At 49.8% G+C, this 24,894-nt stretch overlaps 1 protein-coding gene across 1 annotated transcript; it reads left to right on the top strand.

The window, feature by feature from the left end:
• Window positions 1-5,358: 5,358 nt before the first annotated feature.
• Window positions 5,359-13,855, top strand: DUSP4 (dual specificity phosphatase 4). Its single transcript, XM_038400723.2, has 4 exons — window positions 5,359-5,766; window positions 11,390-11,526; window positions 12,315-12,534; window positions 13,085-13,855. Exons 1-4 carry the CDS (start codon window positions 5,394-5,396, stop codon window positions 13,468-13,470), a joined length of 1,116 nt encoding a protein of 371 aa, XP_038256651.1. The 5' UTR covers window positions 5,359-5,393; the 3' UTR covers window positions 13,471-13,855.
• Window positions 13,856-24,894: the final 11,039 nt, after the last annotated feature.

Genomic DNA, 24,894 nt, shown 5'->3' on the forward strand with positions numbered 1-24,894 from the left:
ACATAACAGACTGCTTATACGGACCGCATAGACAAATGAAATATATTGATCTTATCTATTTTGCTGATATTTATACTGCTGAATATCATTTTCTGTACTAATTTTGATATAGCACAATGATACCTTTCACTTTCTAGAATGCGTATTTTAAAACAGGAACTGACACTTGAAACAGGCTCATCCTAGCTGTAAATTTGGGAGCTGAGCAAGCACGTACACACACCCACACACCTTTCTGTGAATCGCCTTGAGGCAATTATGGGAGCCATTCATACACAATAATTGTCAGGTACAGAGCGAGAACTCCTTGTATCATGACATTTTAAAATAAACCAGATGTAATTAGTATTTAAGGTGTCCAAGATAGTAACATGCATCTGGATGTACTCCACATGATGGCATAGTGTGCACGTGTGGGAGTATGCACTCTACATTTCCTACAAAAAGAAGCAGAATTCCTTAGTGTATTCAAGTGTCAAACATTCCCCTGCACAAAGGCCTACATCTTAGCATCAATTCTTTAAATGAACCTTCCATTGATTTCAGTGGGAGTTTCCTGAGCAGAAAGGTGCAGTTTATGGTCCAAACTAACATTAAATTCTGCTTGTATTTGAATATAATTTTTAAATTATATTGAAATCTGACACTCAGTTTTAGTTTTTTCTTTTCAAAGCTCAAGATTTAAGGATGGGGCTTTATGTTGGACATCAAGGGAAGTGCGACGACCCTCTGTCACTTTTTGTAGGGCAAGGCCTCAAGGTGATCTTGTATGTCAGTACCTGTAGTAGTAGAAAGAAAAAGAGTATTTGTGGCAGCTTAGAGACTAACAAATTTATTTGATCATAAGCTTTCGTGAGCTACAGCTCACTTCATCGGATGCATTCAGTGGAAAATACAGTGGGGAGATTTATATACACAGAGAACAGGAAACAATGGGTGTTACCATACACACTGTAACCAGAGTGATCACTTAAGGTGAGCTATTACCAGCAGGAGGGCGGGAACCTATTGTAGTGATAATCAAGGTGGGCCATTTCCAGCAGTTGACGAGAAAGTCTGAGGAACAGTGGGGAGTGGGGGTGGGGGGATATACATGGGGAAATAGTTTTACTTTGTGTAATGACCCATCCACTCCCAGTCTCTATTCAAGCCTAAGTTCATTGTATCCAGTTTGCAAATTAATTCCAATTCAGCAGTCTCTCATTGGAGTCTGATTTTGAAGTTTTTTTTGTTGAAGTACCCACCTGCTGAAGTGAAGAAACAGATTGACAGAGCCAGAAGAGTACCCAGAAGTCACCTACTACAGGACAGGCCCAACAAAGAAAATAACACAATGCCACTAGCCATCACCTTCAGCCCCCAACTAAAACCTCTCCAATGCATCATCAAGGATCCACAACCTATCCTGAAGGACGACCCATCAGTCTCACAGATCTTGGGAGACAGGCCAGTCCTTGCTTACAAACAGCCCTCCAACCTAAAGCAAATAGTCACCAGCAACCACACACCACACAACAGAACCACTAACCCAGGAACCTATCCTTGCAACAAAGCCCGTTGACAACTATGTCCACGTATCTATTCAGGGGACACCATCATAGGGCCTAATCACATCAGCCACACTATCAGAGGCTCGTTCACCTGCGCATCTACCAATGTGATATATGCCATCATGTGCCAGCAATGCCCCTCTGCCATGTACATTGGCCAAACTGGACAGATTCTACATAAAAGAATGAATGGACTCAAATCAGACATCAAGAATTATAATATTCAAAAACCAGTTGGAGAACACTTCAATCTCTCCGGTCACACAATTACAGACCTGAGAGTGGCTATCCTTCAACAAAAAAACTTCAAAAACAGACTCCAGCGAGAGGCTGCTGAATTGGAATTAATTTGCAAACTGGATACAATGAACTTAGGCTTGAATAGAGACTGGGAGTGGATGGGTCATTACACAAAGTAAAACTACTTCCCCATGTTTATTCCCCCCCCCCCCCCACTCCCCACTGTTCCTCAGACTTTCTCATCAACTGCTGGAAATGGCCCACCTTGATTATCACTACAATAGGTTCCCCCTCCCCCGCCCACCTGCTGGTAATAGCTCACCTTAAGTGATCACTCTGGTTACAGTGTGTATGGTAACACCTATTGTTTCCTGTTCTCTGTGTATATAAATCTCCCCACTGTATTTTCCACTGAATGCATCCGATGGAGTGAGCTGTAACTCACGAAAGCTTATGCTCAAATAAATTTGTTAGTCTCTAAGGTGCCACAAGTCCTCCTTTTCTTTTTGCGAATACAGACTAACATGGCTGCTACTCTGAAACCTGTAGTAGTAGACTTACTCTTTCCTGGCTTCCTCTCACAAAGTTGCACTTTGTGTATGTGACAAAATAACTTTGTCTTACAATGAATTATTTCTATGTGGGATGGAATACATTCTTTGGGGGTATTACACACACTGCACCCAAGGCATGTAAATGATTATATTTTATCAATGGAAGCACTCTTATGGCAGCAAATGGCAAATTGCTGAAGGGGAAATGCATCCGATGAAGTGAGCTGTAGCTCACGAAAGCTTATGCTCAAATAAATTTGTTAGTCTCTAAGGTGCCACAAGTCCTCCTTTTCTTGAAGGGTAAGACAAAGCCACCTGGCTAGCACAGAAGTCAACAGTGTAGCAGGCAGAAGCTGTCAAAGAGGGAAGTGGGCAGCAGCAGGGAAATGGGGGAAGGGAGCCTATCCACACCACGTGTCTGGGACTTGGGAACCATCTGTATCCACTATGGGCCTGACTCCTCACTGCCTTGCGCCATGTGCCGCTATTGGCACGAGTGTAAATGCTACCAAAACAGAATTCTCCATTCACAGACCTCAGTGATAGCGTTTTACAGCCACTTTGTACAGGTAATCATTGCAGAGCGTGCAGAGAATCAGATCTCCTGTTAATCTGTCCTTCCAAACGCTGCCCTCTGTGGGAAGGAGTGTCTTCATAGACGCCTGCACACACTACCTTGTTGCCTTCTGGTTGCTGCCTACAGATGATATAAGGAGCAATAGCCACATAATTTGGCTAGAGAACTGAACTCTATTCTGAACTCTCCAGCACTATTTACCCAAGAACAATCAGCCCAGGTATGTGAATGCTTACAAAACCCCTCTGCATTGAGTGTGCCTTTGTCTACCATTTCCCTCAGTTCCTGGGACGTGCCCCCACCTAAATCTTACTTTTAGGGTGGCCTTTTCCCAAAGCCATCAGAGGTTGGCAGTTTGGTCTTGTTTAGAACCAGGCAAGCTAACCAGAGCTGGCCAAGGGCCACTTGCTATTTACCATGCCCTGCGGGATTTCACAGGAAATTCTGTATTTTTGACATTTGTTTTCATTCCACATTGGCACAAAAAATTACCATGAAATGAAATTTTTTGAGGGGGGGGGGAGGAGGGAATAATTTTGTTTCAATCACAATGTTTTGATTCAATTTTATCTTTCACCTTTTTTTACTTTATAATTTAAAATAAATGTCATGATGCAGAGTCACTTTGAAATGAAAAACTGCTACATCCTGTTCTGAAGAGATGAAGCAGAACATTTCAACATGATCAAAATGCTCCATTTCTAATGCATCAAAACACAATTTCATTGACATTGACATGTTCCCCAGAAAGTTTCAATTTCAACGAAATGGCAATTTTTCAACAAAAAACTGCTCCCGAGGAATATTTTCAAGCAGATCCACGCTGCTGGGTTCTGTTCAGGAGCTCCTTGTAAATCAAGCCCCTCCAATGTTTGTCCGGCCCTAGATAAAACCTCATGGGAGGCAGGTGAAAGGAAGAGATAGAATGATGAAGAGAAGCGAAGGGGCACTATAGGGGATCAATGCCTTAATCTTAGTGAGAAGAAAACATGAAGTATTTGCATTATGGTGCCATAATTCCAAACCAAGACTCTGGTGAATTGAACTTTTCTCCAACCTCCACCCCGTAATTAACGTATCCATTGGTTAGTCTATAACATGATGTCTCATGGTGTGATTAAGTGGTTTTCTAATATTCCAGTATGTCATGATCTCACCATTCCAAATGGGCTCAGGAAATGTCCCAAAACATACAGAAGGAATATGGCTAGCCAGGGAAGGCCAGTTACAATAACATTAGTTTTGCAAGTACATTTTAAATTTAAGAGGTTATGTTTCATTCTCAAACAAAAGCTTAAGTGTTTCTCTTTTTTTTTTCTCCTGAAAAGCTGTTGAACTCCTAAGAACATATTGGCAGTGACTGATATTTTATTACTCTGATTTTGCTAACAGCAAGAAAAAACACAGACCTGCCAGATGCATTTCAGTATGTGCGTGGAATGCTCACAGACTCGGTCCACTGGTTTATTTGTTTGAAATAATCACTTCCCCACGGAAGGGACATGGAAATGGAAGCCTAGTTGTTGCCAGGAACTCAGTCACATGGGTATGAGGAGGGATGCCAGAATACAGCTTTTTGTCCTTTAAAAAAAAAATCACTAAATCCCACAGTTTCGGCTTCCTTCTAGGTTAAACTGACATCATTCCCCCAACATTGCTAGTAATGCCATGGATGAAGAGTTGCTATGACAGTCTTGTTCCAAATGAAATTCCCCATCCACTCTCACATTAAAAATAAAAGCCCAGCCACGCAAAGGATCTTTTAGCATCCATTGCTTTTAAAAAAAAACGATATCCAAATCACTCCTTTCAGGGTCAAGATGGTGCAATTCATGCCAGCTCCTCGGGCAACGTGGGGGCTGAATGATTGGGGAGGAAAACGGCTTCCCCCTCCCGCTGCAGACCCGCCAAGAGCAGAAGGCTATAAATAGGGACATCGGTGGCAAAGGGCGAGGCCAATGCTGGCCTCCTCAGCTGCGATGTATGCATGGGATATCGAAGCATTATGCAGAAGGAGAGCTATTTCAAGAAAAACAAAACGGGATGATGGTGCATGCTCCGTGGGGAAGGGAGGGGGTTTTCAAGCAGCTTGGCCTTGTAGGGGAGGTGAGCCGGGGTGAAAGGCTAGGTAGGCAGGGAAGCTTGCACACGGGACTCGGCCCATGGGGCTGCCCGGCGGGGGGGGGGTTCTGCAGCTCATGCGTCTGCCCTCTGCCCACCCAGCGCTCTCCACACTAGCTGTGCCCCGCTACAGAGCCCTGCACAGGCCCCAGGGCCAGCGGCCTCGCACAGCGCGCGCTGGTCTCCCCGCGGCCCCATTCGCCAGCCGCAGCAGCGCCGCCCGCTCCGCCTCGCCGGGTTTTGTGAATGGAGGCGGGCGGTGACGCGGCGGTGACGCGGCGGCGGGGCGGGGCCGGGCGCTGTAAAGGGCCGGGGCCGGGCCCGGGCGCTCCGCGAGGGCTCCCGCCCGCCATGGGGGAGCTGCGCGAGGTGGAGGGCAGCGCGCTGCGGCGGCTCCTGCGCCGCGAGCCGGGCCCCGGGCGCTGCCTGCTGCTGGACTGCCGGCCCTTCCTGGCCCACGGCGCCGGCTGCATCCGCGGCGCGCTCAGCGTGCGCTGCAACAGCATCGTGCGGCGCCGCGCCAAGGGCGCCGTCAGCCTGGAGCAGATCCTGCCGGCCGAGGCCGAGGTGCGCGCCCGCCTGCGCGCCGGCCTCTTCGCCGCCGTGGTGCTGTACGACGAGCGCAGCGCCCGCGCCGAGAGCCTGCGGGAGGACAGCACCGTCTGGCTGGTGGTGGGGGCGCTGCGCCGCGACACGGCGCGCACCGACATCCGCCTGCTGCAAGGTGCGGCGGGGGGGGCGCCCCCGTGCGGAGGCGGCGGCGGGGACCCCCGTGGTCGCGGGCTCCGGCTCGGTGGCTCTGTGTGCGGGGGGCGGAGCGGGCCGGCCCCCGGCCTGGCAGGGCCCCGCGGGCGGACTCTGCCGCTGGGCTCGCCCCGGGCCCGCTGCAAAGCCCCCGCCCCAGCGCCAGGCAGCCCCCGGCCGAGCAGGCTGCGCGGGGTGCGGCCGGGACTGCGCGGCGCTGGGAGCCGGCGGCTGCTCCGGGGGCGGGGGGGCGGATCCTGCGTTTCCTTTCTCCCGTTCGCACGGGCACATTCCGGGCATCTTTCGCCCTCCCAGCCCGCCTGCGGACCGGGGGGGGGACCAAAGGGCTCCCGCGCCGCCTCCCTTCCCTTGGGAGCTGGAGGCAGCCCGCCGGTGGCGTGGGGTGCCCCGGACGGTGGGTTCATTGTCTGCCGCAGCCGGTTCCTGCCCGTTGGACCGGTCAGCTGCTGGGGAAATGCTCCCGGGGACCTCTGGTTGAACCGCGAAGGCGAGTTGCAGGATTTTTTCGCTTTAGGTTTCCTGGTGTCCTCCCCCCCCCCCCCCCCCCTTGTTAACACTTTCCCGGGGGAGGCGGAACCACCGGAGCTGAGTTTGTGACCAAGATCAAAGGGCAGCCAGAAGTGCGCAGCCAAATTCGCTGGTTGGCAGCCCTGTGCGATGGTGTGGCAGCCGGGATGCGCTTTCTTGAAGGGAGCTCTGCTTTCTTCCTGCATGAAGCCGTTTCCATGTTAGTAACTGCCTGGAATAATGTGGTGGTCTCAATACAGAAGAAATAATCTCTGAGCACAAGGAGGATTTCATTTTCTCCGGTTGTCTGCTTTCTGTGGTGCCTTTAGGATAAAGCAATAACGTAATTAAAAAAAACAAAAAAACAAACCCCAAACAAACCTTCTTGAAGAGTTCTGGTGCCCTTGTGTATCCTTTTGTTTGTCTAGAGTTTTGCAGTCGGCCTGGGTCTGTGCTGATTTTGCTAACTAGCAGGGTTTAATGATGAGAACAATGCTATAATTAGTCAATTCTCTGTGTCCAGTTTAACTGAACTACTACAAAAAGAAAAGGACTTGTGGCACCTTGGAGACTGACAAATTTCTTTGAGCATAAGCTTTCATCAGCTACAGCTCACTTCATCACGTGCATGCAATAGAAAATAGTGGGGAGATTTTATAAAATATAAATATAAAATCTCCCCGCTGTATTTTTATAAAATCTCCCCACTGAATGCATCCGATGAAGTGAGCTGTAGCTCACGAAAGCTTATGCTCCAATAAATTTGTTAGTCTCTAAGGTGCCACAAGTCCTCCTTTTCTTTTTGCGAATACAGACTAACACGGCTGCTACTCTGAAACCTGAACGACTACATTATTTTTCAAAGTATAGCCTTAACATTGAGATCCAAAGGGAAATTTCCAGTTCAGTTTTTTTACCAGTGCAATCAAACTTTAGAACTAAATCCCAACCTTTATTTGGGATTGACGACATAAAGAATTGCACAGCCAAGACGCATAGCTCACAATTAACATGGCTTTAGGGCCAGATTCTGAGTACTTCATTGCTGTCCAGCTTCATTTAGGCGGGAGTGACTGAGAGCTGAATCTGAGATTAAATCCTGGCCCCATTGCAGTCAAGTGGGGCCAGGATTTCACCCTGGGTCATCAGTTCCTGCCTCTGGAAGACAGAGGTGCCATCTGGAAGTTGACGGTGGGGAACAACCTGTGGCCTGATGCTATGGTGGTTCAGCTCTGACCCCTAAGACACACACAGCACCAGTGTCTGTGGGAGTTTCCCCGGGTATGATGGCTTCAAGATCCAAGCCCTAGAGACTTAGTTAAAATAGTCCTAAAACATGAAAACTGTTTATAGGTATTAAACAAGAAGAGAAACCAGAATTCCAGCAAAATGGTAATCTCATGTGGGAGTCTAGCAGTTGTAAAGAGACAGTGTCGTGTAACACCCCCACCAGCTCACAATGAATTGTTCATCCTACCCTTTTCTGTTATTCCTTCCAGAGCATGAGTGTTTCTATGAAGGCAGAGGCTGTATTTCAGTGAATGCACTTCTAATATGGGCTGGATGCTGGAAGGCCAAATGTAGGCCAAGTAATCAGTCTGCTGGGTTTTATAGAAGCTGCCACCAAGGAACAGTAATTGCAAGGCCTGCAAACCCAGAACTGCAGTAATTTGGCTGGGATGAAACACATCTGTGGATTAAGATTTCAGCAACTATTTTAGGCTTTGTGGACACTGGACTTCCATCAGTAAAACTTAAAAAACACCCACCCCAAGCGACAAAAGTTTTTACCAACAAAATGTGCCACTGTGAACAGTGGTTTGTCGGCAGGAGAGTGCTCCTAATGCTGCTCGTTGGGGGCGGAGGGGGGATTTTTTGTTGGTGGGAGAGCTCTCCTGCCGACAGAGCGGCTACACTGCACACCTTTTAGTGACACAGCTGTGTCGCTAAAAGGTATGTAGTGTAGACATACCCCTACTGTGACTAGATTCCTGCAGTGATGATAAAACAGCTTAATTACATGCACAATATGGATTTTTAAACAGAGGTCAACATTTACAGGGACTCAAAGATCATTAGTCTTTAAAAGAGAGAAATATCCCTGGAGGTAAACGGATGACATTTGAGTCCCTACACTAGAGCCAATCAATAACAGCTCTGTTTTGTCTGTTGGTAGGAAAATATGAAGCCATCTGTGATTGAATATCACATGGACAATTATGAAAACCAACAAGCTGTTTTCACAGCATCATCAGATCTGTGTTTGTGTTTTGGGTTTTCTTTTTTAATATCTGTAAGTGTGATACAGCAAACCCTTAATCACAGGGATAAGCATTGTCTGTCTGATTCTATAAACTGTAAGGTGTGGGGGAACTGGGCCAAGAGTTAATTTTTAAAAAGCTCCTTTGAGCAGAGAGGACTGCAGTGTGGGGAAAGGAAAAGAACAAAACTTGTGATGAGATAGAACGGCATAGATCCAGAGCTGCTTGACAACAATAAGCATTGATTCCCCCCACCATCTAAAACCATCACGAACTGATAGCAAAACCTAACTTACATAGGTATAAGTGACTACACAAGGTGAATTTCACAGTTGCTCCACACAAGTGTAAATTATAGCATGAGATACAAGGTAAACAGTCTTTCTCTTCCCCTCCCCCGAACCCTTCTTCCGGTCATTCATATAACTCTTGTTAGGTCTGCTGCTCAGCACAGGGTTGTGAATTCATTTGATTTCGTACTTTCAAGTGATATCTTGGACTTGGGGGTGGAGAGGGTAAAAACCTTAACTCCAAAGTGATCCTCTTTCCAAAAGGATGGAACTAGAGTGATCAGTGTAAATGGGAAGATGGGCTAGCAGGCCAATGTAGCTGGAAAAGAGAAGTCTCCGACATTGCAAATGTCACTTCCTTTAGATGGTGACACAGAAGCTACTCTGTCATGGCCCCACCAGTTTAATTTTGAAAGCTGACACTAACCTGTTTTCTGCTCTCCGTTATCACTTGAGCTAGCACTCTTTGGCTCTGTCCAGCTGGTTTTTTAGTCTCTGGAGTATGGTGCCTTTGAAGATGTTATGTTGGTTTTTGCCCTTCAAAATTGTCGGGTTTTTTCCCCTTGGTATAAACAACTCAGAACAGTTGCCTTTGAAAGGTTGTTCTTTCTTTTTGGGAACTCTCGCAGATAAAGGTTGCCGGACAGTCTCCTATTATCTACTCTGACAAAATCTTGCTTTCCCCCTCCCCTTCCAAGCTAAAAGATACTTAACTGATCAAGAGGATTTTTCAGCCTGAAGACAGAGCAGCCTTGGGAAGGAGATTCTAGCACCCCTGAGAGAGTGAAGGTGCTAGTTTGCACCTAACCACTTCCCAGAGCTATACTTGCATTTGGGCAAATTTCTTTAAGCAAAATAAAATTATAAAGGAGATGTGAAATCTGGATTTGTCAGCTTAATGGGGCAGGGGCTGTATTTATGTGTATGTACCGCACATAGCACTACGGGAGTCTCTGGACACTGCCCTAGTATGAGTAATTAAGAGTGACGATTAATAAATGAGCACTGAGTCTGCCCCACCCCTTCCCTAACTGTCATTGGTGGGGAGGGTTAGATAGGCTACTGCCCGGGCCACAGTCAGCTACTAATGCCCATGCCAGAGATTCTCCGCCCGCACTGACCTCATAGCCCCAGCATTGTGACCCTCTTTCAAACACAGTTGGAGTCTGCTGGTGACACCCCTTGAAGGAGTTGGGGTCATGCTCCACAGGTGCAGAACCTCTGCCATATCGACTGCAGGCCTGCCGAAACCATCCCTTGAGAACAGAGGTTGTGATGCAAGGTTGGCTGACATCTGGTTCTGATCCCTCCCTGGCATTCCGCTGCTATAACCGTGGGAAGTGCAGTGGAGCCACTGGGGTCAGATTAGAATTGTGCCCCATGTGGGATTTTTGTGTTGGGGGGGGGAAGATCCTCGCGGCCAGGCTTGTGCCGAGGGTGTGAATGATGGCATTGGCAGGGTCTGCGGCTCAGACCCTGGATGAAGGCTGGATCAGAAAGGAGTCCGTTCACAGCTGTGCCTTGGACACAGCTCTGCTGCAGGGAACTGTCTGGCATGCAACGGCAGACTGGGGCCCTTCCTGCAGCCAGGCTAGTGGGCGTGTGTCGTCTCATGCTGTGTGCATGGCAAGGGCAGTCTTGTGAGTCCCTGGCAATGTTGCCCTTTGAATGCATGAACCCACACTCACATGGATGTGCCACTGACCTCAGTGGGAGCAGATAAGCATTGTCTTGCCATGGTGCTGCAACCCACAAAATGGAATAATCCGGGACCGATTCTGTACTGGGGGGTTACCCTGATACCAGCCACTAGTGTAGTGTCACTAGTGCAAGGAGATTAGGAGAGGACCAATGATCTCTGCCCCTGCAGGGCAGGGGAGGGGACAGCACTCAACCAGTGTAAATGACAACTTTCCTGTGTGCACTGGGGGCTTGCAATGGTGGCTGGAAGGGGGCTGATCCCCCGTGAGGACATGGTCTGAGCCCAACGTAGGTACCAGGATGGTGCTTCTGTTTACTTGAGTTATAGAAATGCTGACACGAGGCTGGATTTTGCCAACGTGGTGCTTATTCTGTAACTTCCATGCAGGGAGGGGGTAGGTATGCTGTGTGACCGACAGGAAGAAGCTCATGCCTCCGTGGGAGCCCAGAGGAGGGGCAGAGCATAGCCCCTTGCGGGGTCAGTAGCTCAATGCTCCTTAAGGTGATGTGCCATGTACTCCAGGAGAGCAATGACCCTCGGGTAGTCTAGCTGTCCTAGGCGACCCCTTCCCCTCCCCTGTGCACTGGTAGCATTGCCCCAAGAGCCAAACTAGGACATGGAGACTAGAAATGACTGACACCATCCCCTGGAGCCGTTTCCTTGCAGTAGTGATATCTAGTGGCAAATGTAGAGCTGCCAGGTCTCTGCATTGTCTGCCCTTAGGATCTGTAGTTAGCAGGGAACGCAGGCTGCCTCCTATAGACAGATTTGTCTAATGAAATCGCTTTTCCAGACCCTTCATGCCTGTCTCTTTAATTGCAGGAGGCTACGAGAGGTTTTATTCAGAGTACCCAGAATTCTGTGCAAAAACGAAATCCCTGAGCAGCATTTCTCCACCAGCCAGCATGGAGCCGATCGAACTGGGGTGCAGCTCCTGTGGGACCCCCCTGCATGATCAGGTAGCTTCCCCATCCTTCAGCCCTGCTCTGAGTACCATGCACACTGACCTTGGTCCAGTGTTTAAAGGGTTTTCTCACATGCCATGAAATGTATACCACCCTGAGCGTCAGGGGTGAAGGTCTCTACAAGAGCCCAAACCACCACGTCTCCTGGCTCATCACTTGTGAGCCACATGGCATAACCTGACATGTACGGTGCGTGTGAGGTCATGCTGTATGCAGGACACCATCTTGCTCTTTCAAAGGGTGTCCCCCGTGCTGCCTGGGGTCCTGGGTTGAAATATTCCATTCCAACAGGGTTGTGCAGGTAACCCATTTGGGAAGGCCTGCTGTAATGGGTGCCGCTCTCGGCTCTGGAGACTAGTCTGTCATGGTTGTGTGCAGCCTGCCGAGGTGGAGCTGCAGTCTGCTGTTACATGGGCCTGAATCAAGAGTGACTCTGGCTTCAGTAGAGACGCTTGGGATTCACTCCAGAGCTGGAGGGTTTTATTTGCTCACTGGGCTCCAGAGCCTACATTTCCAGAAGCATGGAGTGATTTTGCATGTCTCTGTTCCTAGTGGCCTGGCATGAGACCCTGGGAACCAGGCCCCTTCAAGGGGCCCTGAGTAGGCCATTCAAACGAATGATCCCCGAATCCTGCATCACTCTTGAAAATGCAGGACTTGCCATCGCTTTTGCCGGTAGCTGGTCCCAGCCTCCTCCCCCTTCTGCGCATGACATTCTCTCCTGGCCTCCCAGCAATGTTCCCCACTGACAGTGACCTTTGTGTGGCTCTCTCCGGAAACAGGGAGGCCCGGTCGAAATCCTTCCCTTCCTCTACCTTGGCAGTGCGTATCACGCAGCCCGGAGGGACATGCTGGACACACTGGGCATCACGGCCCTCTTGAACGTCTCGTCAGACTGTCCCAATCACTTTGAAGGACACTATCAGTACAAGTGCATCCCAGTGGAGGATAACCACAAGGCTGACATCAGCTCGTGGTTCATGGAAGCAATAGAGTATATAGGTAAGTTTGCTCTGCTGGCTAAGCCTGGGAGCTGTGTGGTGGGCATGGGGGAGGACAGATACGGGGGTGGGGGGGCCTGGCTAACTCCCTCACCCAAGGAGCTTCCCCTCGGGGCTAGGAGAAGTGTGCATTTTCCCAGGGCCCCGTGCCCCATCTAGAACCTTCCTGTGACCCACTAGTGGGGCAGGCCCCACTGTCTGTCAAACACTGGTTTGGAAAGGCCCCCTTAAAGCACCCACTCACTTTGGGTGCCTTCTGTGGGCCAGCTCTGGGGCCTGCTTTCCAGAGGGGTGAGCACCTGCTGTCCCAGTGGAAGGCAGGGGTGCCATGGGTACTCAGGGGTATCTACTGGCAAGCAGCTGTCTGGAGCTTCTGACCCTGCTCTCCCATCCCCTGGGCTTCAGGGCTGTGGCTGCTGTTCCCTACAGATGTGGCCTCGTCTGACAACTCCTCTCTCTTGTGCCAGTGGCCCCTTGTCAGCTGGGGGTGCTCTCGAGCTGCCCACGTGAGTGGGGTGAGCTATTCACAACTCCCTCCCTTCTGCCCCCAGACTCGGTGAAGGACTGCCATGGCCGGGTACTGGTGCACTGCCAGGCTGGCATCTCCCGCTCTGCCACCATCTGCTTGGCCTACCTGATGATGAAGAAGCGTGTGAAGCTAGAGGAGGCTTTTGAGTTTGTCAGACAGCGCAGAAGCATCATCTCCCCCAACTTCAGTTTCATGGGGCAGCTGCTGCAGTTTGAGTCCCAATTGCTGGCCACGTCTTGTGCTGCTGAGGCTGCCAGCCCCCCGGGGCCTCTGAGAGAGCGGGGCAAGGCCTCCTCCACGCCGACCTCCCAGTTTGTGTTCAGCTTCCCGGTCTCCATGGGCGTGCACACGACCCCCAGCAGCCTCCCCTACCTGCACAGCCCCATCACCACCTCGCCCAGCTGTTAGCACATGGCACGAACCACAGCACTGGGGCAGCGCCTCCAGCAGGAGGGATGCTGATCTCGCAGCCACTGCCAGCCATGAGACTGCAATAACTTTGACTGGCATCGCTGGCCAGCCCTGCCACTCTCCCCTCGACACCGAGCAATAATGGCTGGTCTGCCGCTGGCTTCGAGCGGCCTGTGGGGGTCCTTGTTTTTGCAGAGAAACTCCTTACCTCATTGTTTTTGTTTTTTTTTTTTTTAAGCAGCAAAGCTTGAAGTTGTGAATTCCACAAATCCTGACAATGTGTCTGACCAGTTTTGTTTGGGGAAGAAAATTACAATTTCCCAAAGTGCCTGGTTTTGATTTTTTTCCATAATATTTCTTTAATAAAATCCCCCAAAACAAACACCCAGCAGAAATATTTTTAACCTGGGCAGGAGACTTCTGGTTTTAAAACATGGACTTGCTAAAAACAAAGTTGAGCCCATGAGATTTATTGCAGTGATTTCCTCCGAGTACTGAAATGCAACATTTGTGCTGTCAGTGATTCTGTAACCTATTTATGTTTTAACTATGAGCACAACAGCATGCAGGTCTCAAGCAGCTAGAGAACAAATCATCTTATCAATGCCTGCAAGGACTACTGCACCATTCTCCGTGTTGGGGGACAGGGATTAACGTGTGTATTTCCGGGCTGTACACAAGTGAGTTCAAATCACTCGGTCACTGCGCCATGGACTCTTCCGTCCAAGGAACAATCTTTGTGGGTAGTGGGTAGCTCCTAGAGGTAGTATCCTGTCTCCTCCTAGCCCTGCTTGTAGTCATGCATCTTACATCAGAAAAGGGTGGTTTCTTTACTTGGGCGTGGCCAATGCTTATACACATGCTTTGCACTCACCCTGCTCATCTGGAACATTGTCTGTCCTGGCATGAGCTGATGGGTACTCTGTGCTGAGGCTCCTGAATGCTTACTTGGGATCCATCCTCTGGGGACATAAGGTAACAACAGTGCCATGCTGGGAAGCCTGGGACCATGGCATGCTAATGAGTAATTCATAAGTATCAGTGACAGTAGGCTGCTGTGCTGGCTGACCCAAAATGTTATTTCCCAAATCAGAATAGCCTTTTTATCCACTAGAGCAGTGTTCTTTCTCCATTAGGGAACAATCTTGGCATATGTGGCAGGGCAGGGTCACTGTCCTGTCTGTGGACATGGAGGCCTTTCCCACTCTGGATGTACAGTGCAGTTGGGTATCAGTGGACACCCATCATTTCAAGCCATGAGTCTGCAATGCCCTGCTCCAAACCCAGACTCATGGGCAGTAATGAATCCAGCTGTACTAAGACTCTAGCCTGCCTGAGGCTGCGTTTGCTGGTAATGTGGTTACTAGCTTTTTGTCCCCTTGTCAGTGTCCCTAGATCCGCTCTAGCTGCATGCAGATCCTGGTCCCCTTGGCACAACTCCCATTTACTTCACTGAGATCTGGAGCTAACAAGGTACGTCTACACTACCCAAAAAACCCAGGAACCCTGCAGCAGCAAATCTCAAGCTCGGGTCAGCTGACTCAGGCTTGGGGTAGGGGCTACAAACAGCTGTGTATACATTCTGGCTTGGGCTAGAGCCTGGGCTGTGAAACCTGGGCTCTGAACCTCACTGCCATAGTTCTGGGTTTTATTTGTTCAGTGTAGACAACCCATGGGCTCCATGGCAGCAAGCCCCAAGCTTCCAGCTGAGCAGATTGAAATAAAAAACACAACCGCAGCTAATGTCACTATTTCCTCTTCTTTGTCTGGGATGGTGGACAACTCTGACCACTTGGGGGTCAGACACTTTTCACTGCTGACTGATCTTCCCTTGCCTTCCTGGCGGTGTTTATTTCTCCATGGGATTTGTGCCTTAGTTCTGTTGCAGAGTAGCAGCTGTTAGTCTGTATTTTCAAAAAGAAAGAGGACCTGTGGCACCTTAGAGACAAACAAATTTATTTGAGCATAAGCTTTCGTGAGCTACAGCATCCAATGAAGTGAGCGGTAGCTCACGGAAGCTTATGCTCAAATAAATTTTAGTCTCTAAGGTGCCATAAGTCTTCCTTTTCTTTTTAGTTTTGTTGCACACCTGAGAACCATCAGTTCCCCAGACCTAAATACTGCTGGACAAGCTGACTTCTGCCCTGTGGTGGGCTGCTTGTGGCAGAAGGAAGCAGTAGTGTTTGCCAAAATGGTATCTCAATAGTGCTGCCACCAACCTGTTCTGAGCAAGGGTTTCTCTTCTCTTTTGAGCCTCCCTTAAACACGGTCTTGGCTCCTGACTCAGCCTGGGTTGGAATGTACTAAAATTACCCATTAAAGGAATACCCTAGTCTGTTAAATGAAGGTAGTTTGGATCAAATGTTCAACAGAGGCAGCTAAGCTACACCTCTGAGTTCCAGTCAATGTTGGGTACTTGCCCATGCCAATGTCTTGCAGTCATAGCTTTGGGTTTTGGAAAAAGTGTCCCTTTATATGTGCCACACCAAAAATGGTAACTCCTCACCAAGCCAAGGCCTCTGTGATCTGACCAATTAACAGATGGAGTGCTCTCACCAGCCTGCAGTTAGCATTGAGCAACATTGCATTTCATATCATTCCACTGTTAATGCAAATGCACCATGGAGTCAGTGACCTCTTCTGTGGGAGTATGGTTCAAGACTGCCATCACCTGCCCTTTTTTTTACTACTGTATTAACTAGGCAAAGAAGTTAAGTGTTTGTAAGGGGGGAATCTAGGCCCAGATTTGTTTAAAGACTGTGTTTACCAAGAGCAAGAAACCATTCAAACCCAGCCAGGCCTGTTGTCACTGGGTCTCTGTTGTCTTCAAGGTTTCTTCCAGGTGGAGTGTGGTGGAGCTGAGCACCTTGCCTTCAGTGCCCATGCTGCTGCTGATTCCCTAGTCCTGGCCCCTGGAGCAGGGCTGGGAGTGTAGCGAGAAGTGGAGCTTGGTGCCAGTGCGTGGGGGGGAGGGCGGGGATGGGTGTAGCCCCTTAGAATCACAGCTGGTACTGTGAATTCCACCTGGCACAGGAGACTTCCCCTCACCAGGCCCTTCCTGCTCCTGGGGGGTCTACACTGAGCTTGGGCTCAAAGCAAGCAGGACCTCAGGTTAACACTTTATCCGCAGGATGGCAGCTCCAGCTAGTGGTGCTGGAGGGTGCTCTGCCCATTGGGGTATGGGTGGCCTGGCCTCAATGCTCCCCTGGTCCCACAGTCTCACTGCTGGCTGGGCACACACATGGGTATTTGCTTTAGTGCTGGCTCCTCAAATGGCTGCTGAGCTCTTGTCCTGCACTTTAAGTAACAAAATACCGTGGCCTACCATGGGAGAGCATCCTTGCTTTTGATGATCGCACAGAATCTGTGCAGCTGGCTGCCCTCTCTGACCAAGGTGGCCCCAGATCCTTCTCCAAGGGTACAGCAAGGAGGCAGCTTTGGATAAAATCTGGAGAGCAATGCAATAATTCCTGGGCCCAGCCCCCTCACTGTGGTCCTGTTGCTACAGGTGTCTGTATGTGTGTCAGATGAATATATGTATGTTTTTGTTTTTGTTATTTTTAGAAAGTTGACATGTTTGTTTTTATTTATTGCCTGAGAGATCATTTGGAGAAAAATAAATACATTTTCAACAGTACTGTCTGTTTCATACTCCTCCTACACAGTGCTTTAATAGCAGCAGATTTCAAAGCACTTCACAAGGGAGGGTCAGTATTGTCCCTGTTTTACAGATGGGAAACTGAGGCAGAGGCAGGTGAAGGTCACCAAACGGGTCAGTGGCAGAGCCACGTCTCCTGAATCTGGTGTTCCATCCATGAGGACCAGGATTCCCCTGTAGCTGGGGTGGGCAAACTTTTTGGCCTGAGAGCCTCATCTGGGTACAGAAATTGTATGTCAAGCCATGAATGCTCATGAAATTGGTGTGTGTGTGGGGGGGTGGGCTCTGGAGTGGGGGAGAGGGGTTGGGGCACTGGAGGGGATCAGGGGTGCAGGCTCTGGGCAGCACTTTCCCCAAGCAGCACCCAGAAGCAGTGACATATCCCCCCTCTGGCTCCTATGCAGAGGCACAGCCAGGCATCTGCACGCTGCCCTGTCCACAGGTGCCACCTGTGCAGTTCCCAATGGCTGCAATTTCCAGACAGCGGGGGCGGTGTGCAGAGCCCCCTGGCCTCCCCTATGTGTACGAGATGGGGGGAGGGGGGAACATGCTGCTGCTTCCAGGAGGCACATGGAGCAGGACAAGCCCTGGACCCCACGCCCCAGCAGGAGCTCAAGGGCTGGAATAAACCACTTGAAGGGCCAGATGCGGCCCCCCCCAGGCTGTAGTTTGCCCATTCTTGCTCTACAGGATTTAGTGGCTTTCTTGCTGTGAGCTAGTGAACAGCAGCAGCAAACGGATGTTTTGCAAGGGATTTCTCCAGTTGAAAGAGGCAAGACTGCTCCTGGGAGTGAGCTTGTCTGGCTGTTAGTTGATAACTGTGCGCTCATTTGCTCACTTGAAGATTCTGTGTGGTGAGCCTACTGGCCAGCTAGCGTGGCTGAGAGCTTCCTACCAAGGCTATAGCCTGCTTGTAGCAGGGTGAGCACCTGCTCCAGCCCTGAAAGAGTTGGAAAAGCCCTGCAGAGGGCTAGGGCTGGGGCTGGGAGGGGGGGGGGGAGAGTGGTGGCAACTGGGGGCCACACCCCAATCAGGGCCCAGCTGGCTCTATAAAGGCTTTGAGCCAGAAGTTCCAGGAGAGACTCTTTCTAGTTTGGATGCAAGGTGCTGAGCAGGGTACCTAGATTGGGAGCAGGGTGGGGGAAGGCTAAAGGAGCTGGGGAGCTCAAGCCCCAGGCTCTAGGCTTGGGAAGACCTATTAGGTACTGGGGTTGCAGGGGCAGCCAGTGGTAGGCAGAGGCAGCAGGTCCAAATCCCCTCACTTGTGGTGAGTGGCTTATACTGCAGTCTGGCTCAGAGAACGGGGACTGAGTGGTGAATGGCAGTAGCTTAAAACTGAGGCAAGGTGGGGATAGTGGGGGGGGGGGTGCCCTGGGAGAGGGAGACCCTAAACTGGGGGGGTACTGCCAGGGGGCAGCACCCACGACAAGGGCATGGGGTTCCAGGGGCGGCAAGACACCAGCCTGAAGGAGGTGCTCTGGAGGCTGGATGCTAATTCCCCGAGACGAGCAGCAGGGGTGCTGCCAAGGGAGTCTGCGCCTGCTAACACTGCTGTCCTTTGAACCGTAACCCTTTTAGGATCCCTTGAGAAGGGGGAGAAGGTAACTTGGGGAGCAGAGGGGATTAAAAAGCCAGCTCCTAAGAGAGAAGAGGTGCTAGCAGACTGGAGTTCTGTGAGGGAGTGCGGAGAGGCAGTGCTAGAGGCAGATACAAACATACTCTAAACCACCCCCCAGCAACTTGGCACAAGTAAAAGTAATGCAGGCCGAAGTCCAGCAGCAGAGAGCAGGCTGTCCAGGTAATCACGCTGAATGCAGCAGATACAATTACCCACCTTGTGGGCAGGTGGCCTGTGTGCATGGTGCAAGTAACTCCTGGCCCTCAGACACAGTGCCGGCTCCTGAGGCCCCAGTGGATGAACTGGAGAAGCTTAGGCAGCCTAAGGTACATAGACAAGACTTTCTGGGACCTGGTAGAGCAGGTCCCACCCCCAGTCTGGCCACCCCTGTACTGTTGAGGAGGCTGAAAGTCTCAGGGAAGGAGAGCATCAAGTTGGAGTGGAGGAAATGATCCCAGAGTAAACCAAAAGGACAGTCCATTAAAATATAACAAAGATAGGCAATTCACTACTGCCACACTGTACAAATGCTACCAGTCTAAATATTAAGATAGAGCTTGACATTAAATGAGGCTATTGGTATACAGTGAGGAGTCCTTGTGGCACCTTAGAGACTAAGGTTAGAACCCACTTCAAGCTTATGCCCAAATAAATTCATTAGTCTCTAAGGTGCCACAAGGACTCCTCATTATTTTTGCTGATAACACGGCTACCACTCAAACATATTGATATACAGGCATTGCTGAAACCTGGTGCAATGAGGGAAATCCATGAGACATGGTACTAGCAGTACAAAATCTCTCGGAATGACAGTAGGGTGTGCTGGTGGAGGAGTGGGTGCATAGAGTCACAGAGGGTTAAATGACAAACGAATTTCTATGGACAGACAAAAAGAAAAGGAATACTTGTGGCACCTTAGAGACTAACAAATTTATTGGAGCATAAGCTTTCGTGAGCTACAGCTCACTTCATCGGATGCATTTGGTGGAAAAAACAGAGGGGAGATTGATATACACACACATCTCCCCTCTGTTTTTTCCACCAAATGCATCCGATGAAGTGAGCTGTAGCTCACGAAAGCTTATGCTCCAATAAATTTGTTAGTCTCTAAGGTGCCACAAGTCCTCCTTTTCTTTTTGCGAATACAGACTAACACGGCTGCTACTCTGAAACTTATGGATAGACAGTCCATGCTTGAACAAGAAGAGTAGAGCAGTAGGAATATACTGCCGACCACCTGACCAGGCTGGTGATTGTGAAATGTTCAGGGAGATTAGAGAGGCTACAAAAACAGAAAAATAATAATACTCAGGGATTTCCCCTGTTGAGTGGGAACATGTCACCTCAAGACTGGATACAGAGATAAAAGGTCTAGATGACAGCTTCTTGGAGCAGCTAGTCCTGGAACCCACAGGGGGAAGCGGCAATTCTTGATTTAGTCATAAGTGGAGCACAGGATCTGGTCCCAGAGATGAATATACCTGAACAACTTGTTAATAGTGACCATAATGTAATTAAAACATGACACCGTTGTACGGGGTAACATATAAAACAAACCTACCTGTAGTAGCATTTAACTTCAAAAAGAGGAACTGCACACGTCAGTTAAAATGCAAATGAAAAGGACTAGGTACAAGGGTGAAATGCCTGCAAACTGAATGGAGCCTATTTAAAAACACCACACGAGAGGCTCAAACTAAACGTATGCCGCAAATAAGAGAACCAAAACATGCCTCAATGGCTAACCGGAGTACAACAGGCAGTTAGGGGCAAAAAGGCATGCTTTAAAAAACCGGATGTCAAATCCCACTGAGGAAAACAGAAAGGAGCATGAACTCTGGCAAGCCAAGTGTTAAAGTATAATTAGGCAGGCCAAGAAAGAATGTAAACAGCAATTTGCTAAGAACAACAAATAATTATTTGCAGCAGGCTTCACTGCAGAAGCTATGGGTGGGGACGGGGAATCACCACCTGAGTCATTGTTTTTAGTGCCAGTTCGGAGGAACTGGCTCAACTTGAGGTGCCAGTAGAAGTAGTTTTGGAACAAATTGCCAAACTAAACAGTAGTACGTCACCAGGCCCAGAGGAGAGTCACCCAAGAGTTTCGAAGGAACTCAACTATGAAATTGCAGAATTACTAACTGTGGAATGTTTCAGAGTAGCAGCCGTGTTAGTCTGTATTCGCAAAAAGAAAAGGAGGACTTGTGGCACCTTAGAGACTAAAATTTATTAGAGCATAAGCTTTCGTGAGCTACAGCTCACTTCATCGGATGCATCCGATGAAGTGAGCTGTAGCTCACGAAAACTTATGCTCTAATAAATTTGTTAGTCTCTAAGGTGCCACAAGTACTCCTTTTCTAACTGTGGCATGTAACCGGTCACTTAAATCACATGGTACCAGATGACTGGCAGCTTGCTAATCAAATGCTGAGTTTTAAAAAAGGCTCCAGAGGTGATCCTGGCAGTTACCAGGCTGGTGAGTCTCACTTCAGTACCAGGCTCATTGGGAGACATTATATTAGAGAACAAAACCATCACCTACGTCAATGAATGCTATGCTGAAGCAGTGCCAACACGGCTTTTGTAAAGCTTCACCAATCCACTAGAGTCCTTTGAGGGAGTCAATAAGCCTGTGGCCGAAGATGAGCCAGGTGATCTAATGTACTTGGATTTTCAGAAAGCCTTTGACAAGGGCCTTCACCAAAGGCGCTTAAGCAAAGTAAACTATCATGGGCTAAGAGGGAAGGTCTGTCATGGCTCAGTAACTTGTTAGATGCTTGGAAACAAAGGGTATAACTAAACGGTCAGGGCTCACAGTGGAGAGAGTGAAAGAGGTGTGTGTCCTCCCAGAGCTGTACTGGGACCTGTGCTGTTTGACATATTCGTAAATGGTCTGGGAAAAGGTATAAACAGTGAAGTGGCAAAATTTGTAGCCGATAGACAATTACTCAAGAGGGTTAAGTCCAAAACTGAGCTCTCATGCACACGGGTGACTGGGCAACAAAAAATGGCAGCTGAACTTCAGTGTTGCTAAGTGCAAAGTAATGCATGCTGGAAAAACTAATCCCAACTATCCAGAGCTCTTGGAGTCAGCAGGGAGCATTTCCTGAAAACAACCACTGGTGAGCAGCAGGCAAACCCGCTACCAGAAAGTTAGGCCCCATTGGGAAAGAGCGAGTGAATAAAAGCAGACGCAAGTGTGCTGCCCCGCTATAAAACCATGGTACGCCCACACCTTGACTACTACCTGCCGGCCTGGTCACCTCAACTGATACCCTGTGTTAGAACTGGAAAAGGCACAAAGCCGTGTGATGCCCGTGCTTGGGGCATGGCCCAGCTGCCACCGGCAGGGCAATTAGAAAGACAGGGAATAGTCAGCTTAGCAAAGCGATGAGTTCGTGTGGGAAGTGACAAGGTAAATAACCCGTCCCTCGTCACTTTCGCCCCACCAGTCATGGGGTCACAGCTCAATTATCCACACTGCCCCCCCCACCAGCCCGGTGCTAGATGCATGCTGCAGGCACGTTCCCCAGGCGGGACGTGGCTCCGGGCTGCGCTGCTTCCCCCCTCCCAGCCTGGCCATGAAGCTCTTAGCAGCGTGTTTGTATTGCCGCGCGCGTCAGGCAGGCTGGCTGGGGCTGAGGCACTGCTCCCGTGGGTTTAACGCCCAGCTGGTGCTGGAGCTAGTCCAGAGCCAGTGCAATCAGGGGTCAGCTCGGCAGAAGCCTCTTGGGGCAGTGCGGGGGCTGGGCGCCAAGGAGAATGGTGCAGAGGAAGGAACGTGCAAAAATCACGAGTCCAGATGAGACTGGGAGAAATCAGAAACCCTATTGCAAGGCCTCCAAATTAACCCCTTTCATGCAGGGAGCCTGGGCCATTCCTGGAGGGGGGAAAGCGGGCACTGGCTAGGGGGAGCTGGCAGAAGCAGCATCCCTGCACCTGCACTGGGAGCAGGAGGGTCAGGCTGGAGAAGCCCGTGTTTCTGCATGAGGCCAAAGTGGCTTTCTTCCCTTCAGGCGCCTGTGATCTGGCTCCCGTTGAGGGACAGGCCTGGCCCCTGATAAAGGTTCACCAGTCAAGCCCTGGATGCAGCACAGACACCCAGCGCTTCAAGCCAGTCCTAGAAATCCGAGCTCCCCAGGAACAGCCCCGGTCTGGGGGAGGCCAGGAATGGCTGGGGCAGGGTGCTCGCAGGCAGCACTGTATAGCAAGGGAATGTTTCTTATGGGGGTGCCAGCACCCTGTTAAATGCTACGGTATATTTCCAGCACACTGCAGCCACTGATGAATACAGCCTACCATACCGGGGACGTGGGCATTAGACCTTAGACATGGGGGGGGGGGGAAACTGAGGCACAAAGCAGCTTGTCCAAAACCCAGGGGCGGTGGGTGCTCACCCCAATGCCACCTCATAGACAGAAAGCTGCCCCAACAAGGGCAGATGAAGCTTAACGCAGCAGAGGGGACACCCCTGGTGCACAGAGCCTGTGTCACTGCAGGGAGCAGACCACATCCCTGGCAGTGCGCTCTCAAATGGGGGAGGGGGCAGTGGGGAGCTGGGTGATGGGCAGAACAAGCAGGTCCCTCTCGTTCACCCGTCCCAGGAGTGGTGGAAGGCACCGCCTGCCCTGGGCTCCTATGCCTGACCAGCCCCAAGCAGTTAAGGGCCACAAACAATCAAGATTTTGGACTAAAAATCATGAGTTAAACACCAACAAACAATGCTGGGCTAGTTCATTTGCCTCCTGGTTTCTAAGCCCAGGGTCAATCCTTGCTCTGCACTCACGCAATACAGCAGCTGTTTTAAACTGAAAGCAGCGAGATTCCCATAGTCACCTGGCTCCAGGAGCTGGCGCTTGGAGAAAAATACCTGCACTGCCACCCACTTCCATGTAGCTTTTCTCCTATCCCCCCCGCCTTCTCACAGCCCCATGTCCCAATCAACTCCAATCCCCCATGCTCCTGCTGCCAGCTCTTACCCCCCCATTTGCCAGGCAGCCACCTCCAATCCAGCCCAGTCCTTAGCTGCTCTGATAAATGAAAGGCGGGGGCGGGGAGGGTAGCTCCTTTTTAGGGACATGCAGCCAGCCAGTTAGCTATAACTTGGTGGCTGCTTAACATGTAAAGTGCCCCAGGTAAAGGAAAAGGAGTGGGCACTTGACCAAAAGAGCCAATAGGAGGGGGCTAGAACTTTTTAAAATGGGGAAAAAAACTTCCCTTTGTCTGTGTGTTGTGGTTCTCCCGGAAAGAGTGGAGACACAGAGCAGCAATGCTTTAAGCAGCTTTAAAACCAAATACGAAAAAACATCAAATCATACTTCAACCCTACTTATCTGAAACTCCAAATGTGTAAGTAGATCAGAAATGTCTATCAGACGTCAAGAATTATAACATTCAAAACCCAGTCGGAGAACACTTCAATCTCTCCAGCTGGATTTTACAAAAAACTAGACAAGCCATCTACAACACACACTTTGCTTCTCTACAAAAGAAAAAGGACACTAAACTATCTAAACTACTACATGCCACAAGGGGCCACAACAGTGGTTCCCGTAACCCACCCAGCAATATTGTTAATCTATCCAACTATACTCTTAGCCCAGCGGAAGAATCTGTCCTATCTCGGGGCCTCTTCTTTTGCCCCTCCACCCCCACGAACATGATACAGTTCTGTGGTGACCTAGAATCCTATTTTCGACGTCTCCGACTCAAGGAATATTTCCAATACACCTCTGACCAACATATTAACCCACAGAGACCTTCCTGCCAACACTACAAAAAGAAAGATTCTGGGTGGACTCCTCCTGAAGGTCGAAACAGCAGCCTGGACTTCTACATAGAGTGCTTCCGCCGACGTGCACGAGCTGAAATTGTGGAAAAGCAGCATCGCTTGCCCCATAACCTCAGCCGTGCAGAACACAGTGCCATCAGAAACAACTGACAGACCTGAAAGTGGCTATTCTTCAACAAAAAAAACTTCAAAAACAGACTCCAAGGAGAGGCTGCTGAACTGGAATTAATTTGCAAACTGGATACAATTAATTTAGGCTTGAATAGAGACTGGGAGTGGATGGGTCACAGTAAAATTATTTCCCCATGTTATTTCTCCCCCCCACCCCACCCCTCACTGTCCCTCAGACGTTCT

Source organism: Dermochelys coriacea, chromosome 4 (genome assembly GCF_009764565.3).
Source record: "Dermochelys coriacea isolate rDerCor1 chromosome 4, rDerCor1.pri.v4, whole genome shotgun sequence".
Classification (NCBI taxonomy): domain Eukaryota; kingdom Metazoa; phylum Chordata; order Testudines; family Dermochelyidae; genus Dermochelys; species Dermochelys coriacea.

Bases quoted from the DNA above. Each gene is read 5' to 3' on its own strand.
- DUSP4 (XM_038400723.2), top strand. From the start codon at position 5,394: ATGGGGGAGCTGCGCGAGGTGGAGGGCAGCGCGCTGCGGCGGCTCCTG. The intron at 11,527-12,314 runs GTAGCTTCCCCA...CTCCGGAAACAG, and splicing joins GGACCCCCCTGCATGATCAG to GGAGGCCCGGTCGAAATCCT. The intron at 12,535-13,084 runs GTAAGTTTGCTC...TTCTGCCCCCAG, and splicing joins GGAAGCAATAGAGTATATAG to ACTCGGTGAAGGACTGCCAT.